The sequence below is a fragment of the Laccaria bicolor genome, genomic scaffold (genome assembly GCF_000143565.1).
Source record: "Laccaria bicolor S238N-H82 LACBIscaffold_75 genomic scaffold, whole genome shotgun sequence".
Lineage (NCBI taxonomy): Eukaryota > Fungi > Basidiomycota > Agaricomycetes > Agaricales > Hydnangiaceae > Laccaria > Laccaria bicolor.
The window spans coordinates 187,672-205,666 of record NW_001889946.1 but is presented as its reverse complement, the minus strand read 5'-3'; the positions used below and the strand labels follow the sequence as shown (position 1 = coordinate 205,666).

Sequence of the window (17,995 nt, the reverse complement as noted above, 5' to 3'; positions counted from 1 at the left end):
TGTTTCAGGCGTCGCTGAGGAACTCCCTCCACCCTAGATTTTCAACATGCGTACCATCTTCAATGACTTCCCCGCCCACGTCATTATGTAATGGCCACTCCCAGCCAGTCCCTTCTGTTTTCCACCAACCCCCATAACAAGAGGTAGCATTGGCGCAGAGGTGGTGCCAGACATCTCTCGATGAAATACGTTCCCGTAAAAGGTACCAGATGCGCGCTGGACAGACCAGAAACGTGGATGACGAGAACAAGGACAAGAGCGACGGCCCCTCCGTTGGTTCCAGGCATCCCTTCACAGAACCCTTATCAAAAACTTGCTCGGTGCCCATCTGTTTCGCGGGAAAGCGCGACCGCCTTGTTCTCGCACTCCACCGCAGCGAAGTCACAGCCGGAATGCCATTCTGCACCCATCTTGATACACACAGTGGTTTCGCAGGAACACTGCACAACGTAATAGCCAACGTGAAGTTGTCAGGACCGGGAGAATGAGGGGGAATGTTCGTCTTGTCAATCAAGTTCGGTGCGACCTCTCGCATTTGTCGATGAACCCTCCATACCCCACCTCAAGGATTCACGGGGCTTTGGGACTCCAGCAAGCAGTAACTTTTATAGGTATGGGCGGGTGATTTTGAAGCAGCGGACAGTTGCGGACAAAGAAAGTCATCTAGTAATTTGATATCTTGGGGACAAGAATAGATGGTTTCCCATACATAAGGTCTAGAAACCTAGATTATTTTCTAAATGTTTGATAGGCATTTGGGCTTGATTTCGGCAACTCACTTTTTGGTGACTTGTTTTAGCCGAGTATTTGGCAAATGTGATTGCGATAAACAAACCCCTTCAAGTTATCGACAATGTCGGACGCGGCCTCAAGCTCGACGTCCTTAGAAACGCCGGCTAGGGGACGGGGCAGAGGGAGGGGGCGAAGTAATCGAGGTGGCCTCGGAAAGTACTTAAGAGCTAGAGGAAGGAGCCGCGGCTTTGGTCGTCCAGCAGAGTTCTCCAAGCGCTTGTTATTGGAGGGAGAAGGGCCGCAGGATGAGGATGAGGATGATGAAAGTGCTGCAGAACGAGCGGCGAAGTACTCCAGGAGGCAGCTTGGCACAAACGCGGATCGGTACGCAGAGCCTGAACCAGAGCTGGATTCCGATGGTGCGTGATTTCTCAGTCTACCGGAAAGTCCCTTCTGAACGTGCTCTCCTTGGTAAATAGGTGAACCCATCATCGAGCCAGAAGTGGACCTGTCTCGTTTCATGGAAAAGCAGCGACTTGCAGATGCCTCATTGCTCGCACCAGGGTTGGAGGAGAATGATCGAGACGATGACGATGTCGACACAAGCTTGGCGCACATATCGTCGAAGCCACTTTCACTAGGATCTGGCGCTTCGAGGAAAGGAAAGGTGGAACAGATTGTTTGGGACGATGAGCTCGATAAGATGAGCCAGGAGAAAGCTGCGGCTGAAGCCGCCCGAGGTACTTTTCGTATTTCTTTCCATTCAGCGGGGTGCTCACTATGGTCATACCTTCGTAGACCTGAAAAGTCGATTACGCGCAAAATCGGAGAAAATGCGCGGAAAACCAACTATGATTCCCAAGGATCGCTCGGCAGGTCTGTGAATACAACATCGTCGATTCCTTTTCGTCTCGCTCATGCCGTTCAATCAGAACCGAAGTATATTGACGCGCCAGCTTTACCGTCAGCGGACGCGCAACCTAAGGATGCGAAGGCCGACATGCAAGATTTCCTAGACGATCTTCTGGGATGATAGACAACTCACTCCGCCTCCCCTGTATGTTCCAGGGCACGTCATGGGTGATTGGAACAAGAATTTCTCATCGTCTTCAAGTCACTTGCCCTGGTCACCTGGCGGCGTTCTTTTGGACCCTTCCTACATACAAGTTCGCCCTGCCTTTCTTGTTGACCTCACTGCCGGCGGCCGCTGTGATGTGGCCGAAAGATGAACTGTCCCCGTCTTTCTCTCTACACATCAATATTAGGCTGTGTTTGCCACATTGGTCTGCGAGAGTGGATGGGATGCTTGTTCAGTCCCAAGTTCCACACTCGCGTCTTCTCTACCCAGACTTGTAAGCCAAGAGACACCAGCAATATCCCACTCTTCCAGTTGTCCATTTATATCACCCACCCGCGCCTATGACTCTTCTCCTTACTCTCCTCGTCAACTCATATCTCCACCACTCCCGCAAGCCTGAAATCGTTCGACCACCCGGAGCACATTGCCGATCTTATAAATCGGTATCCATAAGCTCCAGATACCTTTCGCATCTGGATTGTCAAATAGCCTAAAAAGGCCGTTATATTGGACGAGCTTGCCAAATCCCGTTCGCAGATGGCTTTTCCCGACAATGTCCAACGAGTTCATTGCTGGCACCACTACTTCCAACGGTTTGCGCCCTGCTGTTTGCAAGCTTGCCTTTCATTGCATACGAGCATTCATTGCGTTCCCTGATGCTATCGACGTTCTAGCCTTCACCTTGACGTAGTTTGGGATTATCAGTAAAATTCGGATCGGGAGCTTTCGAAACGACTCACAAGTGAAGATGTCCTTGCAAATAGTAGACGCATCTGGCTGCGACTTATAATAGAAAACGGATTGGTAAACCGTCACTGTTTCGTTTCTACAGTCATGTTGAAAGTAAAGAACATGACGGATTCTCGGGTTACATTTGCGAATGATACTGGTACAAAGTACAATACAGAAGCTTTACAACTTTTCAACTTTGATCTTGAGCTCTCCTTTTGCGCCCTTGTCCAGAGGCCATGCAGAGGTCTCAATGCTGGGGTGCTCAGAGGCGTCGATCAACGGACCGTTGACCAACACGGTCTGAGCAGTGAAGGCGCCAGAGGTGGACTCCAACTTAAGCCTATACTTCTGGCCGGACTTCCATCCAAGAACTCGTGCTATCTTGTCAACGTGGCCAGAAACGGAATCATAAGACCTCAAGGCGATCTTCGCAAACCCAACAACAGAACCATTGTTGACGACGGTGGTATCAACAACGACGCCGTCGGACCTCAACACGTTCTCGATGTAGACACCCTCTTCGATGACTGCGCCGCCCTCCCTGGTCTTCGTCAATTTCCCAAAGCCGTCCCGCTCGTCGTTGAACCAACCTCCTGCATACGATGTACCATCTGCATAGGAGATTACGCCAGAGCCGTTGCGGCGGCCGCCCTGGACGTCACCAACATACTTCCAACCTTGACCTTCGTTAGACAGAATACCCCACCCTTCTTGGCCGAGCGCATTCCAGTCAAGGGTTCGAACATTGAGGCGGGAAACACCAAATGTGAGGAAAACGGTTTCCTTTGTAGTGTTGGCTGTGCTGATGGCGTAAGCAAGGGACTTCTTGGCGCCATCTAGGATGAGAAGGTCACTCTCCACCAACGGGTCAATGTAGACGGAGAAGTAGACAGTCGGGGCTGGCGTGTTGGGGCTGGACGACGGCTGTACAGCATCCTGAGAGGAACGCCAGGCTTGGATATCGTCGGCCAAAACTCGATAGGTGTTGAGCAGGCTGACGACCTGGACGTCAGCAGGGACCAGGACAAGAGCAACGGTTGCTCTGTCAATCCTGTTCATCTCTTCCCGAAGCTTCTCCACCGAGACAAGCGGAAACTTTCGGTCATCAGCACCCCTCTTGATATCCAGCAGTTTTGCGGCAACAGCGCGATCCGCGTTGTAAAGTTTCAACTCGTTCTCATAGCCTGGCGCCGCTTCCTTGAGGAAGGCCTCGACGTTCACACTCGAGTCGTTTTCACGGAACTTCGTGAGGAAACCCTTGAGCTTTTCGCGTGCTTCACCCAGCAGACGGTCGACCTCGGACGACCGAGCGCGGCAAGTCTTGACAAAGGTTGGGAAGAGAAGAGTATGGTTCTGCTCAAAAGTGGTGCGGAGAGAGGTGCGATTCTGGCTCAAGGTCACGAGATCGTCGTAGAACTCAGTGATTTTAGACATGTCAGCCGCTGCCAACTCGCGGAAAAGACCGTTAACTGTGTCTCCCATGAATCGAGAGATAGGAGTAAGGCGAAGTTCGTAGGGGACACCGGTGTCACCGATGAGTTCCACCGTACGTTTGACAACCTCCATGAGCTCCGTGGCGGTGGAGGGTGCAGGGGATTTCTTGTCACGGAAGTCTGCGATCAGACGGACGTCGAGATCGATGTTTTCCAGCTTCTCCTTGTCTTCTTTCGACAGCGTGCCTTTTCCAGATATCTTCACTAAAGCAGCCTTGGTAAAGCTCAGGTCGAGCTCTCCTTTGATTTCGTTGGCCTTATCGGAGGACGATTTCTTGAGTACGACAGTTCCGAGAGCGGTACCGCCATAAGTGATGCCCGTGACGACGTGAGTGGCACGAGTTTTCTGGACGACATCATCAAGCATCGCAACGCGGTCGAGCATAGGTTGAATTTCCAAGCGATTATGCTTGGTAAGGACGCGAGCCACGGTGACGAGGGTGTGGGATTCGCTCTTCTTGTTACTGCGGTCTAGGTAGGATCCGAACCCGCTGATGTCGAGCGCTCCGCCAAGAATCGAGAGCGACAAGGATGCGGAAACATCCAAAGATTCCGCCCTGTCCTGGATACTTCTGACCTCCTTGAACGACTGATCGGAGAAAGATGTGCTGGACTCTTTGCTGATGATCTCCGCATTACCGAAGAGATTTTCAGAGAGTAGAGTCGATGACCCTCCGTTGTAGAGCTGGCCGAGAAAGGCGTGCCTCCCAAGGGCTTTGACGACGAGCTCTTCATATGGACCAAGATTTGCCATGATGTCTGGGAAAAACAGTAAGCGGAGGAGCTGCGCCGAGGCGAATGTAACTTACAATGAGGGTTGTGGTTGGGTAGAATATGGGTTGCAAAAAAAGATGTGACAGTTTAAATCCAGACAAGAAAGAGGCCCGTGAACGTATGACCAGATAACCTCCACCGTCTTGTCTTTTCCCATCAAGATCCCGATATCGCTGGCACGCAAGTCGACATAATAGTTGAGGTGGAGTTATCAAGATCAGAAGAATAAGGGGAGCATTCGTCTTGTCAAGAAAAACTCCAATGTGATTGAGTGTGATTGACGCATTGCCTGATGAACCTTAATGTTCCTGCCTCGAGGGTTCAGGTGCTTCAGGAGCGACAAAAAGGAGAACAATGCGTCCATAGAATGACCAATTGAAGGAGTGCTCCAACACAATCCAACATGCTTCGAACATGCTCCAAAAACTTCAGGCTTGCCCGATTTATTGCAATATGGTCATAAGTGTGATCATTCCTATTCTGTTTTATTTGACCTTTGGCAGCTGCACCTCTTGATTTTGACAAGGAAACGATGTGTTAGCCAGGATATCGATGACACCGGGGAATTTGGGAAAGCCGACTCTACAATCAGGACCTCATTGTCGGTGATTGACCTTGATTGACATGATAATCGACCTGCGATGGGCTGACTGGGGAATCAGAACAATTAATGGAATGTTCATCTGTCCAAGACCCGGTGATAAAATATACCGATGACCCCAGATGTTAAAGGTTCTCGAGGTTCACATGAGTTGTGGCACTGCCGACTCGAGCAACGAGAAAGGAGAAGCCGACCCCTCCGTGAAGATGGAAGAATGCCACGGCGGTCAGACGACGATAATTGCCTCCAAAAGAAGATATACGGAATTGTTCTTGCTGCGGTGAAAAGTGAAATGCATGTGACCGATCATCGATCATCAACTTGCGTTCCTATGTGATGCCTTTCTTCCTTACAAGTTATGATTACTCCTGACATTACCGTGTCAAGCCACTCCATTGCCTTCAACACGCGTTCGGTTCCTCGGAGATGTTTTTCAGCGCGTTTGCTAAGAGTATAAGGAGAGAGGTGGAACATTGAATATCGACCTATCGACCCCTGGTCCTTGCAACACGCACTTCTAGTACTTCGCAGAATCGCACCACTACAAAGATGGCCTCAGTACCTCAGCCGTATGTCTGGTTCGTCGACGCCATACCATTATCATGTCTAATCACCATTCATGTAGTACCGCTCCTGCCCCTGCTGCTGGCAAGGAGAAGCCTATTGAGAAGTGAGTGCTCGTCAGGAGTAAGGATTTTATTGATCTCTCGTGGGCGCAGCACTCTTGAAAGCCTCGCAAAAGGAATCATCAACACCAGTAAAAACAAAGACAAGTTCGCCATTATGCTCGTGGGCAAGTGGTTCTCCCACTTCCCCCCCCCCCATGTTACTGACTGGTCATACGCAAATAGGTGAGACTGGTACAGGGAAGACCAGCGTATTGTCCCTCCTCGTAAACGTCATGGCAGGCCGCCAGCCGGGTGAATATAATTTAGAACCCTACGATGTCACCAACGAGCACGGCGGATCCCAGTCCCAAAGTCAAACCAACACTGCAAAGGTCTACAGGTTTGAGAGCGTGAACGGTATCAAGATCACCGTTCTCGATACTCCTGGTCTCGCCGACACGCGCGGTCTTCAGAAGGACAAGGAGCACAAGGACAGCATCGCTGCTGCTATTCGGGATAACATCCCGGAGGTGACGGCCGTTATTATTCTCGCCAACGGTACCAACCCGCGCCTCGGTGTTGCCACTGATTACGCCATCACCACGCTTACCGCTATCTTCCCCAATACTCTTGCCGTGAGCATCTCTTCCTTCCACAAACAATCTCTTTACCGAACTTTTTACCGATAGAATAACATCTGTCTCCTGTTCACCAATGTTGCGAGCCCTCTTTCCTGGAACTTCAAATCCGACACCCTTCCAGTCGAATTGCGGAAGTCTAGGAGGTTCCTCCTAGATAACCCCCTCGCCATGCGCCGGAACTATCTTCAGATCAAAAAGGACGCCGAAGCGGAGGGCGAGATCGACGAGAACACTCAGGATACTTTGAACGATTTAGAGGCCTCAGTCAACGCTGGCCATGAAACCGCGTTGAAGATGCTCGTCAAGCTGTTCAACTGGCTGGATACCCTGGAAGCTCAACCTACCAAGGAGATCATGTCGCTTTACGAACAGTCTATCAAGATCGACAAGAGCATCAGTAGCACGCTCGCCCGTATGACGCAGCTCGCGGAGAAGAGGGGCAACCTTGAGCGATTGATCAAGGAATCAGACGGTATCAAACTGGTTAGTTGTTACGATCTTTCTAGTAGAATCTCTCTGATGCTTCCACAGGACGTCGAGGGATCCAAAAACTTCAAGAGCGAGATCAAAAAGAAAAAGTGGATCTTCCAAGATCATAACTATCACAGCACCCTTTGCAGCGAACCTCAGTGTTATTCCAATTGTCACGTTCCCTGCAGCCTTTCATTCTCCGTCGATCCGAAGGGGTTGCGCGGATGTGCCGCATTTTGGGATGGCAAAAACCACTTCGATTACTGCATTCAACCCGGGTGTGGGCATCACATGGACAAGCATCGCCATTATAACTCTACTTGGTTCGAAGAGGAAGAGAAGGAGATGTACACCGACCCAGTCGCCAAGAAGCGCCATGAAGAATCGACCGAGTTGTTGAAAAAGAAAGAGATCTCCATTAAGGACGTCGAAAAGATCATCGAGAACACTGGCAAGGAGATGGCAGAAGCGACCGAAGAGATTGGTCGACTCGCTGCCAAGTACTCCGAGCTCTCGTTGTCTGGAAGCTTCTCGGGTCAAGTCAAGAAGTCGGTGAAGTTGCTCGAGACACATCTTGAAGCTATCCGGAACAAGAGCGACCCCGAGAGTATCACGCAGATTGAGGCGAGCTTGGAACAGCTCAAAAATAAGCTGAGGGTTCTTGAGGTCGCGGCGGAAGCGGCGAAGAAGAAGATCTCGACTCCCACCATTGTGGATCGTTTGGGCCAGAAGGTCAAGGACGTTCTTGGCCTGTAGTGAGGTTCGTTTTTTCTGCACTTGTGTATGTACTTTCTTTCGGCCACTGACTTCCAGCATCCAAGGTCTATTTTTGCATTGTGTCTGCGGCTGTATACGAATTCCCTTGCCCAACGTTCGCTCCTCGCACCTGTAATGTACCGGCTTAGCGCTTGTGTCCTCGATGTAGCTGATGGTGTATAAATAAAATCTGCTTCCCTTGAGCCATGAATACCCCCTCGCGAGGTATCAACCTCAAGCAATCCGACTTCACTATGGCCCTTTGAACGCTTAAATCCGGGAAGTCGGCGGAACGGGAATCGCTTTGAACGAGCACAAAGTACTTACATTCCAAGATGAACGGACCCAGAATTTGTCATAGATAATCGTCGCGATCACGGCGTTCCTTGCCAATCGGTGTGCTTAGTAGGACCGGGGACAAAATTGGGACAGAGATAAACTTGAGCCTTCTTGGCCAGTGTGTAAGTATATATAGCTCAGTAAATTGTTCCGTCGCCTCAGCAGACAATCCGACGCCATCCTCAGTCCGGATTGAGTCAGTGTGAGGCTGCCCGTAACTTGAATTGAACTCATGAACTTAGGACCGCAATAGCAGCTGGTGTTAGCTGCTGAAAGTTAGAGGGGTCACAGGGGTGACCCGCGGCCGGGTGAGGCAAGGATAAATCACAACAAAACAACATCATGCTTTGTTCCACTTTGATAGTCCAATTACAGTCCGTGCCTGCGCCCTCCACATCACTGACGTCGTCATATCCAGCAACATATCAATACTAAGTACAAGTAGAAAAGGTATGGCCCCAATATGGCCCCAAAACGAAGCTTGCAACGCGAGTTAACAAATTCTGGTTCTAGCGACAAATTGCAGCTGCCAGTGAACTTGAAGGCTCACCATCGTCGGGCTTGGTTTAGCTGGGGTGGTATGTGGTTGTGGCTGAGATTCGTGGTCGGACAGAGCCACGTACCTTGAAATTCCGCTACTAGTACCCAGTCACCCATCGACAATTCCTCCATATCGAGATGGAGCCCCACGTCATCTCTTCTGAATAGCCCCCCTGCACCTCCTCGACGCTACCTTTCTGTGGGAAGAATGGGAATACCGTTCCGCACACGACCGCAATACACTAAGGCTGTTCCGTTGCAAGATTTGCCATCAAACATTGAACAACACAGCTTGAAGACAGCTCGATCGCCGCTGGTCACTTTAACCTCTCAAGTCTTCTCACTGCGGTCAGGTGCTCCAGGCATTTGAACGCAACGAGGCAGCAGTATTATACAGTAGGACCCCGGCGTAAGTGCTCAGTGCTATCAGAGAGCTAACTCAACGTCGAGTCAACCTGGCTGATTTTTATGCTTTATGCAGGTTTTATCCAGACGTCGGCTTGATCCTTGCATTTGCCTCACATCTCAATGTTGCCAATGAGCTCCATTTTATCTTTCATCTGGCATCCGAAATACAGTTACTTGAAGCCAAACAAGCTTTCAGCCACTTATCGCTTTACAGCTATCTTGACATCGCCATAGAAATCGCAGATCTCGTGGGATTCACAGGGCACTTTAAGCGCTGAACGCTGCAGACTATATATGGGGAATTTTAACGAAGGTCACACCCAGAATGAGTAACGAAATATATCCTCCTTCCCCCGTTTCGACATGGCGGTAGGATCCTTTTCAAACGTTTTGACTCTTACATAGGATCAAATTTCGCAAGTATGGGCCTTTTGGCCTGCACTTTGGCCTGACAGCCCTCATAGCAACGGTCTGTCTATGCTTTCTGGATGGTCGTACTTTCAACGCCAACTCCTGCCGACCTCAATATGTGGAAGCCGACGGCTCTTTTTCCCATCCGAAATCGTATGCCCCCCTCCAATCTGATGTTACGACGGCTGTCTCATTGGCAGCCACAGTGACACGCGTTGCTGCTGGATGGTGGGCGACAGACCTCATTTGGCGTAGCATTTTTGTGTCCATGGAGCGAGACGGTATTTCCGCAAAAGCCTTATCGCAAGTGGTTTCGAATAGACCACCTGCACCTCGCCACTTTATTCAAAAAAGTAACGCGGTCATCATATACATAATTCTTTTCGCTACATTCGCCATCGATTATTTCTCCGCGGCTTTAACTGGTTCATTGGTTTGGGAGCCTGCGAGCACGCTTATTCCTGGAAGGGTAGCACTCACTGGGATCACGAGAGGGGTCAGTGGCATTGATATTACAGGATACTTCAACCATAAGCCCAACCGAACTTTGGTTGTGGAAGTGGGTTCCGCTTCTGCAATTGTCGCATGGGGGATTCACCCGCCGGACTTCTTCAATGGGGCAGAACCTTCAACAGTTTTCCGGCGTGTTATCAAAGGAGCGCAATACATCTCTGTCAATTCCACCCTCAATACCACAATGCCTTATTTCGCCCTCGACGCTTTCGAATGGGTATTGGATCCCGACCAAGTCATCAGCAAAACCTGGGTGAGCTAGGCAGCACGTGGCAGGGCTGTGTAGTGCCATAGCACCATAGAAAGGGGTATCACCTTTACAGTCACCTGCGCGTTCTATGCAGCTCTACATAGAAACGCACAGCCACTACACAGCACTCCATAGAATCTCAGAGCAGATCTGCAGCCATTCATAGAAACACATAGCCACTTCATAGTGCTCCCTAGAATTATGGAGCAGATCTGCAGCCCTCAGTAGCAAACCCTGGGGTCTGCAGATTCCTAGAGGGGGGGCATACATTCTGCTCATTTTAATACCATATTGCATGATTTTTACACAGAACTTGTGTTACGAAAAAATAAGTTTATTGTCTGCACTACTACATTATACAAGATATCCTAATATTCTACATAGTAATGACTGCAGTATATCAAATTTATGGAATCAGAGTATCAAGTATTAAAGATACTAAGAGGATGCCATTCGCCAACAAGGAAGGGAGGACAGTTGTTCATCGAGGGACGGAGCCGTTCTTCAAAGGAGGGAGGACTCAAAGGAAGGAGGACGCCATTCGTCGACAAGGGAGGGAGGACGCCGTTCTTCAAGGGAGGGAGCCGTTCATCAATGAGGTAGGGAGGACACCGTTCGTCGACAACAGAGGGAAGATGCGTTTGTCGACAAGCGAGGGATGACGCCGTTCTTCAAGGCAGGGGGAACACCATTTATCAACGAGAGAGGGAGGACACCGTTCGTCAACGAGGGAGGGAGGACACCATTCGTCGAGGGAGAAACGCCGTCCGTCAAGAAGGGAGGGAGGATGCCGTTCGTCGACGAGTGAGGGAGCAGTTCGTCAAGGGAGGACACTGTTCATCGGGGGAGCCGTTTGTCGAGGGAGGGGGGCCGTTTGTCAAGAGGGAGCCTTTCGTCAAGGGAGGGAGCCGTTTGCTGAGAGAGGGAGCCATTCATTGAGGGAGGAGTCATTTGTCGACGAGGGAGCCGTTCGTCGATGAGGGAGGGATCTTTTCTTTAAGGGAGGAAGCCATTCTTCACGGGAGCAAGCTGTTCTTCAAGGGAGGCAGGGAGCCATTCTTCAAGGGGGGAGGAAGCCGTTCTTCAAGAGAGGGAGGATGCCGTTCTTCAAGGGAGGGAGGACGCCGTTCATGGACAAGGGAGGACGCCGTTCATGGACGAGGGAGGACACTGTTCATGGACGAGGGAGGACACCGTTCGTCGAGGGACGCGGTTCGTCAACGAGGGAGGGAGGATGCTGTAACTCGACGAGGGAGGACACCGTTTGTCGAGGACAAGTTGAACATTGTGGTGGGAAGGAAGAACAATGAATTTCCGTGTCAAAGTTCAACATAATCACATGATGTCGGAGTTTCAACGGACTTGAACGAATTGTCTCGCGACTTGAAGTTGTTTGTCGCCTGTCACTGTCTTTCACAGAAAGCATGGCATTCGAGGTGGGCATTCACAATTGTAGATGGCACCATGTAATCAGGCAAATATAAAGTTCATATTGGAAAATTATTGAACAATTTCCGAGCCTTCCAAGAAATTTGCAGTTGTTACCAGAAATTTCCTGGCTATTTCCATGATTTCCCGAAATTTCCTGTTTTTTGGTAGTAGTAGTAACAATTGAAGTTGTCTAAGTTCGAAAATGTGAGTTGAGCGCGGCACGTGACTTCCCGCAACTGTACCGACTTCCATCAATTCACACTTACACTTTCTAGGGTAGCTCATAGCTATAACTTCACAAGTATTACACCGTTTGGCCTCTATGTAGGCTTATTTTAATCGCTTCATTCACGCGAATGCAATCCAATTTACGGCGTAGAAAAATTTGGAGTACCTCACAAACTGTAGCATAAACTATTTGGCCTGTATTAGACATCTGAAATATATATTATCATCATGAGTTCTGCTCCGTTTCATGCGATTTTGGGCTTGTTAGAAACGCACAAATTAGAGCTTTAAAACGGGTCTGAGAGCCCCTAATATTTCGACGTTTAAGGCGACCTCCGATAACATTTACCGTTTTTAGGCAGATTCTTCACCAGTAATTGGTCCAAAGCCATTTAAGTGTTGAACTAAATACTACGTAAATAGACGCGTTGGAATCGGCTTGAACACCACTTTCCAACGCAAAAAAAATCACAAAAGACAAATATGTTTTGCAAAAGATACTTCATATTCTTTCTTGTTGCAATCTTTGTAGGTCAATCAATCTCTGGACAGTGTTGTACTTTCTTCTTATTCCAGGCGTATTTTGGTCATAAATTATTCATATACAATAGGGAATGTGTTTTCTACTGAAATCTAGTATACTTGTAGTTTGACTCCCTATAAGGGCTGGGTAGAAAGTGGAGGCCCCTCTATAGCACCCTATAGTAATGGCACAAGTCTCTGTAGTGCCCTATAGCACAAGCTTACACCCACACAGTGCTGTGGAGCGCTGTGTGGCGCTAGGGCATCTAGCCAAACTTGGCGTGTAACTATGGGAAACTATGATATTAGTGGAAGCACTATGCCTGTCTACGTGGGAAAATCAGGTTTTGCTGATGAAGTTTTGATGGACAAACAGTTACCCTTATTTCATGACGACGGCGAATTCAGCCCGTACTCTGCGGATATTGGAGTTGGCGGGCTGTTACCTGACAACTACTGGGGGCCGTCTATTACGGGGAGATTGGGGGATCCCCACATCGTGTCAGAAGCACGACTTTTCATCTTCCGGGTTGGGAGATTTGACTCAGATGTGTGGCCATGCCCACAGAATTACACCATCGACCCTGGCTTCCAAGTTAACTTGCACGGGTACCGATTTCCAGGATATTACACTGACTGTTTCGCAATTGCGAAGATGACGTACCGGGCGGGAGCCATCACGTGTCAGAGTCGGAATTGTAGACTTATTTCTTCTACCATTGTAGAAGCACAGCCCCCCTTTTCACTTGTCGGAGATCCCTTAACTTCGATGGCGTTGGCATTGGCACCGTTGCTGTGTACCAATTTCTTCTTTTCCAACTACGCTGTTCCCTCCAACTATGGGACACGCAGAAACTTGGCCATCGAGTTGACTTTGCGGGCGTATCAGGCCGCTTGGGCAGCACTTTCGAACGTGCTGATAAGTGAGTCAGATGACGCGACTGTCGAGATTGCCTTGCCGACATTACACACCAAAGTCATCCGTTGGAGGATATACCTTTGGGCAGCACTACATCTGTGGGTGTGGGTGTTAGGCCTTCTTTTCACTTACTATCAAAGCCATTGTAACCACCCATGGGTTGAAGACGTGGCCATGGCTATCACGAGAGCAGGTCTTGCCAACTTGTCAGATGGTCAGTACGTCGTCTTAGACCCACAGTGGAAGACCGGAATGGAGAATTTTAATGAAGCAATGCTTACACTACAGTCCAACGAAGCTGGTCAACGCTCAGTGCAGGTTAATAGGAGACTAAAGATTCCTCAGTAGATCGTGATTCATGCAATAGTACAAAGATTCGGAACTGTTCAGAGGAACAGCCTGACTATGGGACAAAGTACATTAATTCGGATCGGGAGTGCATGTCAGTGCTATAAAATTTGACGTGGAAGCAAATGAATCGGCCCTCCAGTCATTACCTGACACCACGAACTCAGCATTGAACGATGAATCAAGATATTTTCGCCGCCCTAAGGCTTAGTACAGCGACCTCGAGGACACAGCTCAAACACAGCTCGTTCCAAAGTCGACTCGGATGACCTGCTTGATGGCAGGTCGCACAAGTTGTTCCGAATTCCCTCAAGATCATGTATCTCGCCGAGAGGTTTCGTTCACTTGTTGAAGGTCTTGCAGAGTTCCCAGAGAAGGAAAGCTTAATAAAGCTTTCAACGGCAAGCCGGTCAATTTCTTTGGTTGAAGCACGACATGGTCTGTGAAGCAAATTGAGGCTCCAGGCAATTCAGCCGATATACTCGATAGCTTACAGCTGAATGCAGAACGATAGGCTTAAAATTTCAAAGCGACGTGATGGCTGAGGCCGCTGAGTTCTCACAGGGTGTGAAATTTCAACGTTCAACCTCCGGATTGATGACACCCTTACATATACCACCATAAAATTTGAGAGTCCGCCCTATGTATGTGTCGATTTGGCATGGCCTATCGTTCTGTATTCAGGAATCAGCTGTAACAAGTGTCTTCAGTAGTTTACATTGGCCGCACCGCTGTTTCGAAGCCTTTTATTAATCAAGTATGCCCCAGGCTTTCCCACCTTTCCTCGGCCTTCAACATTGTCTTCAGATAGTTCTTATGGAATTATCAGGTATATGATGAGAACTGCTTTCTTGACCTTAGTAGTATCTGCAATCGCTGGAGTTCGAACTCAAATTGCACATTGGTAAACTTATGCTGTGCAGCCTGCGCTTGCATTTCACCCGCCTCTGAGCATTGAGGTGACTTCAAATCAAAAGTCGGGAGCTTGAAAGTTACACTGTGAGTCTAATTTTTCAGATCGAACCAAAGGAACGGTAGGACTGATCGTGTTTGCAGTATCCACTATTTCGGTTCTCACTGCTGCCGGATTTAATTTTCAGATGACACAATCATCATCTGGCAACGACCCCAGTTCGTCCGGAGCCACAAAGGTCGGCGAGAGGGAGGTAAGCCTGGCACTGCTTAATGGCCACAGATCGCATGTCAACGTCGTGTGCACAGCCCCGAACCCCTGACACACCCGACATCGAGAGGGCCTCTGGTTCAACGAGTGTTATCGACCCATTCCAGTTTCGCGATGGACTCATTCCTGATGAAGAACTCGATGGTCTCCGCCGACGCAAGCAACATAAGCCCGTTGCAAAGTATCAGGGGAAGCAGAATGAGGTACGCCCGAAAGGTGTTTTAAGTGGAAATCGGCTTACCAATGGCGGATATGCATCACAGCTCATTATTTCACTGTTGAAACCCATGGAGGAGCACACGGAGGACGCTCGAGTGGAAGAAGAGGCCTATCGTCTGCCTGTGAGTCGGCAGTTCCAATGTTTACGTTCGATTTATTGAATATCTTCAAATGCAGGTTAAGATTGCCGTATACGCAAGTCTCGCTGCCAACTTAGGACTGTGTATCCTTCAGAGTACGCTTCCTCATCTCGTATCGTTTTTTAGCTGCGCGACGACTCACGCACTTCTAGTGTACGCGGCTATCTCTTCCTTGTCCTTATCCTTGATCGCAACCGGAATCGACTCCGTGTTCGATGTTGGAAGCAATGTTCTGCTGTGGTGGCTTCATCGGAAAGCTGAGAGATTGGATGAGAACCGGTGGCCAGTTGGTGGTGCTCGCCTTGAAACTATCGGAAATATTATCTATGGTGCAGGCCCTTCTGTGCTCTTTGTTCGACTTTCATGTTGACTCATTCCAAGGTTTCCTGTGAGTTTTCAACCACACAAGATGAAGCTGTGCACATGAATGATATGCGAATTGTTTAGTATGGGGTCGGTCAACTTGGTCGTCATAGTCGAATCAATCCGCACACTTACCAGCAAGAATGGAGATGAGCTCTCCGCATTCCACCTGCCGTCGATAATTGCTGTTGGAGCGGCTCTGGGTATGTCGTTGACTTCCCACCTTTTACCTGACTGAATTTGATACCATCTGCCTAGCCGTGAAATTCGTCCTGTTTCTGTATTGTTACTCTCTTCGACACCAATCGAGCCAGGTTTTGGTATTGTGGGAGGACCACCGAAACGATTTGTTCATCAATGGGTTTGGTAAGCTCTCTTAGAACAGAACATGGCTGGCGTTCATTTCTTTTTCTATCTAAGGTATACTGATGTCTGCTGGTGGGAGTAAACTTCGATGGTGTAGGTGAACTCGCCTCACGTTATCTCTACCAACTACTCACTTCCCTTTGACTTACAGGGCTCGATCCTACGGGCGCTATCATAGTGCGTCAGTTTTTTACCAGCAAAAATGTTTCATTGATCTCTTTCGTATTCTCTTCCAGATAGCTCTCGGTGTAATTGTCTCGTGGGGCATGACGATCTATGAACAATTCGGGCTCCTAGCTGGAAAGTCTGCATCACACGAATTTCTGCAACTCGTCATTTTCAAGGCAGCGACTTTCAGCGATGAAATTGAGAAGGTTGACACTGTTCGCGCCTATCATGTCAGTCTTAAATTGACCTTGCGCCTCGTTGACTGACGATGAGAGGTACAGAGTGGGCCTAACTACTTCGTCGAGGTAGATGTGGTGATGGACGCAAACACTCCACTTTGGAAGGCTCATGACCTTAGTCAGCAACTCCAAGATAGGATCGAGGTATTGCCGAATGTCGAGAGAGCATTCGTACATGTGGACCATGAAACATCGCATGCGCCGGTGGGTGCCCGTTCTGGCATGTGCAGGGGAGTGCAAAGTTGCTGACAAGATATGTATATACAGGAGCATCAAAAAAACCCAAGGCCAGCCGTTTAGCCAGGCTCGCAATGATATGTGGAATCTGTGAGCACGAGGACTTAGATTTTTTGAGCCTTTCCATGCTGACAAACTTGTTCAAATGTAGCCAACTTGAACTTCGTCGGAATCACTATGCAAAATGACCATCTAACCTACAGGAAAACTTCAATTTCTGTTCATATTGATGTTTTTTATCATTTGACCAAACGTTATATCAACACTCTACTAATGCAATCGCACTATGCGTGCAGGGCCTATGAACGTCAGATCCTTCCAAGGTTCAGTTATACGTGTGAATTAAGGAACGTCCAATGTACCCGAAGATCATCAGTCGCCTTCTCACTCGTCGCTAGAGGAATGACCGAGAAAATTCAGCTACAGAGACGAATTAGAGCAAACTCACGTCTTGGAAAATGACGTTACTGGGGAGACCCTACAACGATACGCCGTGGCCCTTCCGAATACTGTCTTGCACCAGCCTGAGTCTGGTGTAAGTCATCCAATCCAAATCCTCGTCTGCCCGGTGCGACCTCCGCCTCGCCTCATATGTGGGTCCTGCATAAGGCAGGGTGGTCACTACACAGGGGTCTGTGATAGATGGCAGTATTGAGGCAAATCACAATGCTTGAACGTTTACAGCTAAATAGTGCTTGGAAGTTAGGTTAATTAACTGGAAAATAACCGAGACCAGACTGGACCTAACCGCAAAAAAACCGGACTGTGGTTAGTGGTTAGTCAATTCTGGAAATGAAATAACCAGTTATTTTGCGGTTAACTAACCGTTAAAAAACCGGTTATGACCGGTTACAACCGACCCTATTATACCCCTTCAAAACGCATCTAAAAGCATGAGAAACACTAAAAATCTGACAGAGTTATGGTCAAATCTCTAAATTATTGGCTAAAATAGTAGGCTTTCAAGAATATTATTATAAAATTGTCAATTCTTCACCGAATTTAGCGTTCTTGGGCTTGTTTTAAAGCTACGACGCATGGCAATAATGTTTACTGCAAGGAATATGAGAAATATACGCCGTTTTAATCGATTTTCTATTTTTTCGGTCCTAACCGGTTAGTAACTGCAACTAACCGGTTTTCATCGGTTATCTTTGGTCCAGTTAGGTTATTTTGGGTCTGGGAACGAACCCTAACTGGTCTCGGTCTCGGTTAGAGCCCCTGGGCACCCAATAACCTAACCTAACCGGACTTTCAAACACTACAGCTAAATGCAAAACCCTAG

At 48.7% G+C, this 17,995-nt stretch overlaps 6 protein-coding genes across 6 annotated transcripts; 5 read left to right on the top strand and 1 right to left on the bottom strand.

Moving 5' to 3' along the window:
- Positions 1-853: 853 nt before the first annotated feature.
- Positions 854-2,501, top strand: LACBIDRAFT_335087 (uncharacterized protein; the record flags this gene model as incomplete). Its single annotated transcript, XM_001889947.1, has 5 exons — positions 854-1,151; positions 1,212-1,608; positions 1,769-1,789; positions 1,998-2,084; positions 2,300-2,501. 5 exons carry the CDS (start codon positions 854-856, stop codon positions 2,499-2,501), a joined length of 1,005 nt encoding a protein of 334 aa, XP_001889982.1.
- A 221-nt stretch (positions 2,502-2,722) lies between these two features.
- Positions 2,723-4,794, bottom strand: LACBIDRAFT_316625 (uncharacterized protein; the record flags this gene model as incomplete). The annotated part of the gene is made up of 1 exon (XM_001889909.1): positions 2,723-4,794. The coding sequence occupies exon 1, from the start codon at positions 4,787-4,789 to the stop codon at positions 2,723-2,725; it is 2,067 nt and encodes a 688-aa protein (XP_001889944.1). The 5' UTR covers positions 4,790-4,794.
- Positions 4,795-5,920: 1,126 nt separating this feature from the next.
- On the top strand, positions 5,921-8,089 carry LACBIDRAFT_316624 (uncharacterized protein). The gene is made up of 7 exons (XM_001889946.1): positions 5,921-5,979; positions 6,036-6,080; positions 6,130-6,203; positions 6,262-6,653; positions 6,708-7,142; positions 7,191-7,890; positions 7,952-8,089. Exons 1-6 carry the CDS (start codon positions 5,960-5,962, stop codon positions 7,884-7,886), a joined length of 1,662 nt encoding a protein of 553 aa, XP_001889981.1. The 5' UTR covers positions 5,921-5,959; the 3' UTR covers positions 7,887-7,890; positions 7,952-8,089.
- Positions 8,090-9,536: 1,447 nt separating this feature from the next.
- On the top strand, positions 9,537-10,719 carry LACBIDRAFT_335084 (uncharacterized protein; the record flags this gene model as incomplete). The annotated part of the gene is made up of 4 exons (XM_001889945.1): positions 9,537-9,542; positions 9,595-10,350; positions 10,545-10,586; positions 10,711-10,719. 4 exons carry the CDS (start codon positions 9,537-9,539, stop codon positions 10,717-10,719), a joined length of 813 nt encoding a protein of 270 aa, XP_001889980.1.
- A 2,098-nt stretch (positions 10,720-12,817) lies between these two features.
- LACBIDRAFT_335083 (uncharacterized protein) lies at positions 12,818-13,781 on the top strand (the record flags this gene model as incomplete). Its single annotated transcript, XM_001889944.1, has 3 exons — positions 12,818-13,451; positions 13,536-13,665; positions 13,736-13,781. The coding sequence occupies 3 exons, from the start codon at positions 12,818-12,820 to the stop codon at positions 13,779-13,781; spliced, it is 810 nt and encodes a 269-aa protein (XP_001889979.1).
- Positions 13,782-14,995: 1,214 nt separating this feature from the next.
- CDF-H-1 (CDF-like metal transporter) lies at positions 14,996-16,773 on the top strand (the record flags this gene model as incomplete). Its single annotated transcript, XM_001889943.1, has 12 exons — positions 14,996-15,181; positions 15,242-15,319; positions 15,375-15,432; positions 15,490-15,666; positions 15,719-15,725; positions 15,785-15,903; positions 15,959-16,066; positions 16,121-16,159; positions 16,218-16,243; positions 16,303-16,464; positions 16,516-16,677; positions 16,741-16,773. 12 exons carry the CDS (start codon positions 14,996-14,998, stop codon positions 16,771-16,773), a joined length of 1,155 nt encoding a protein of 384 aa, XP_001889978.1.
- Between the last annotated feature and the right edge of the window lie 1,222 nt (positions 16,774-17,995).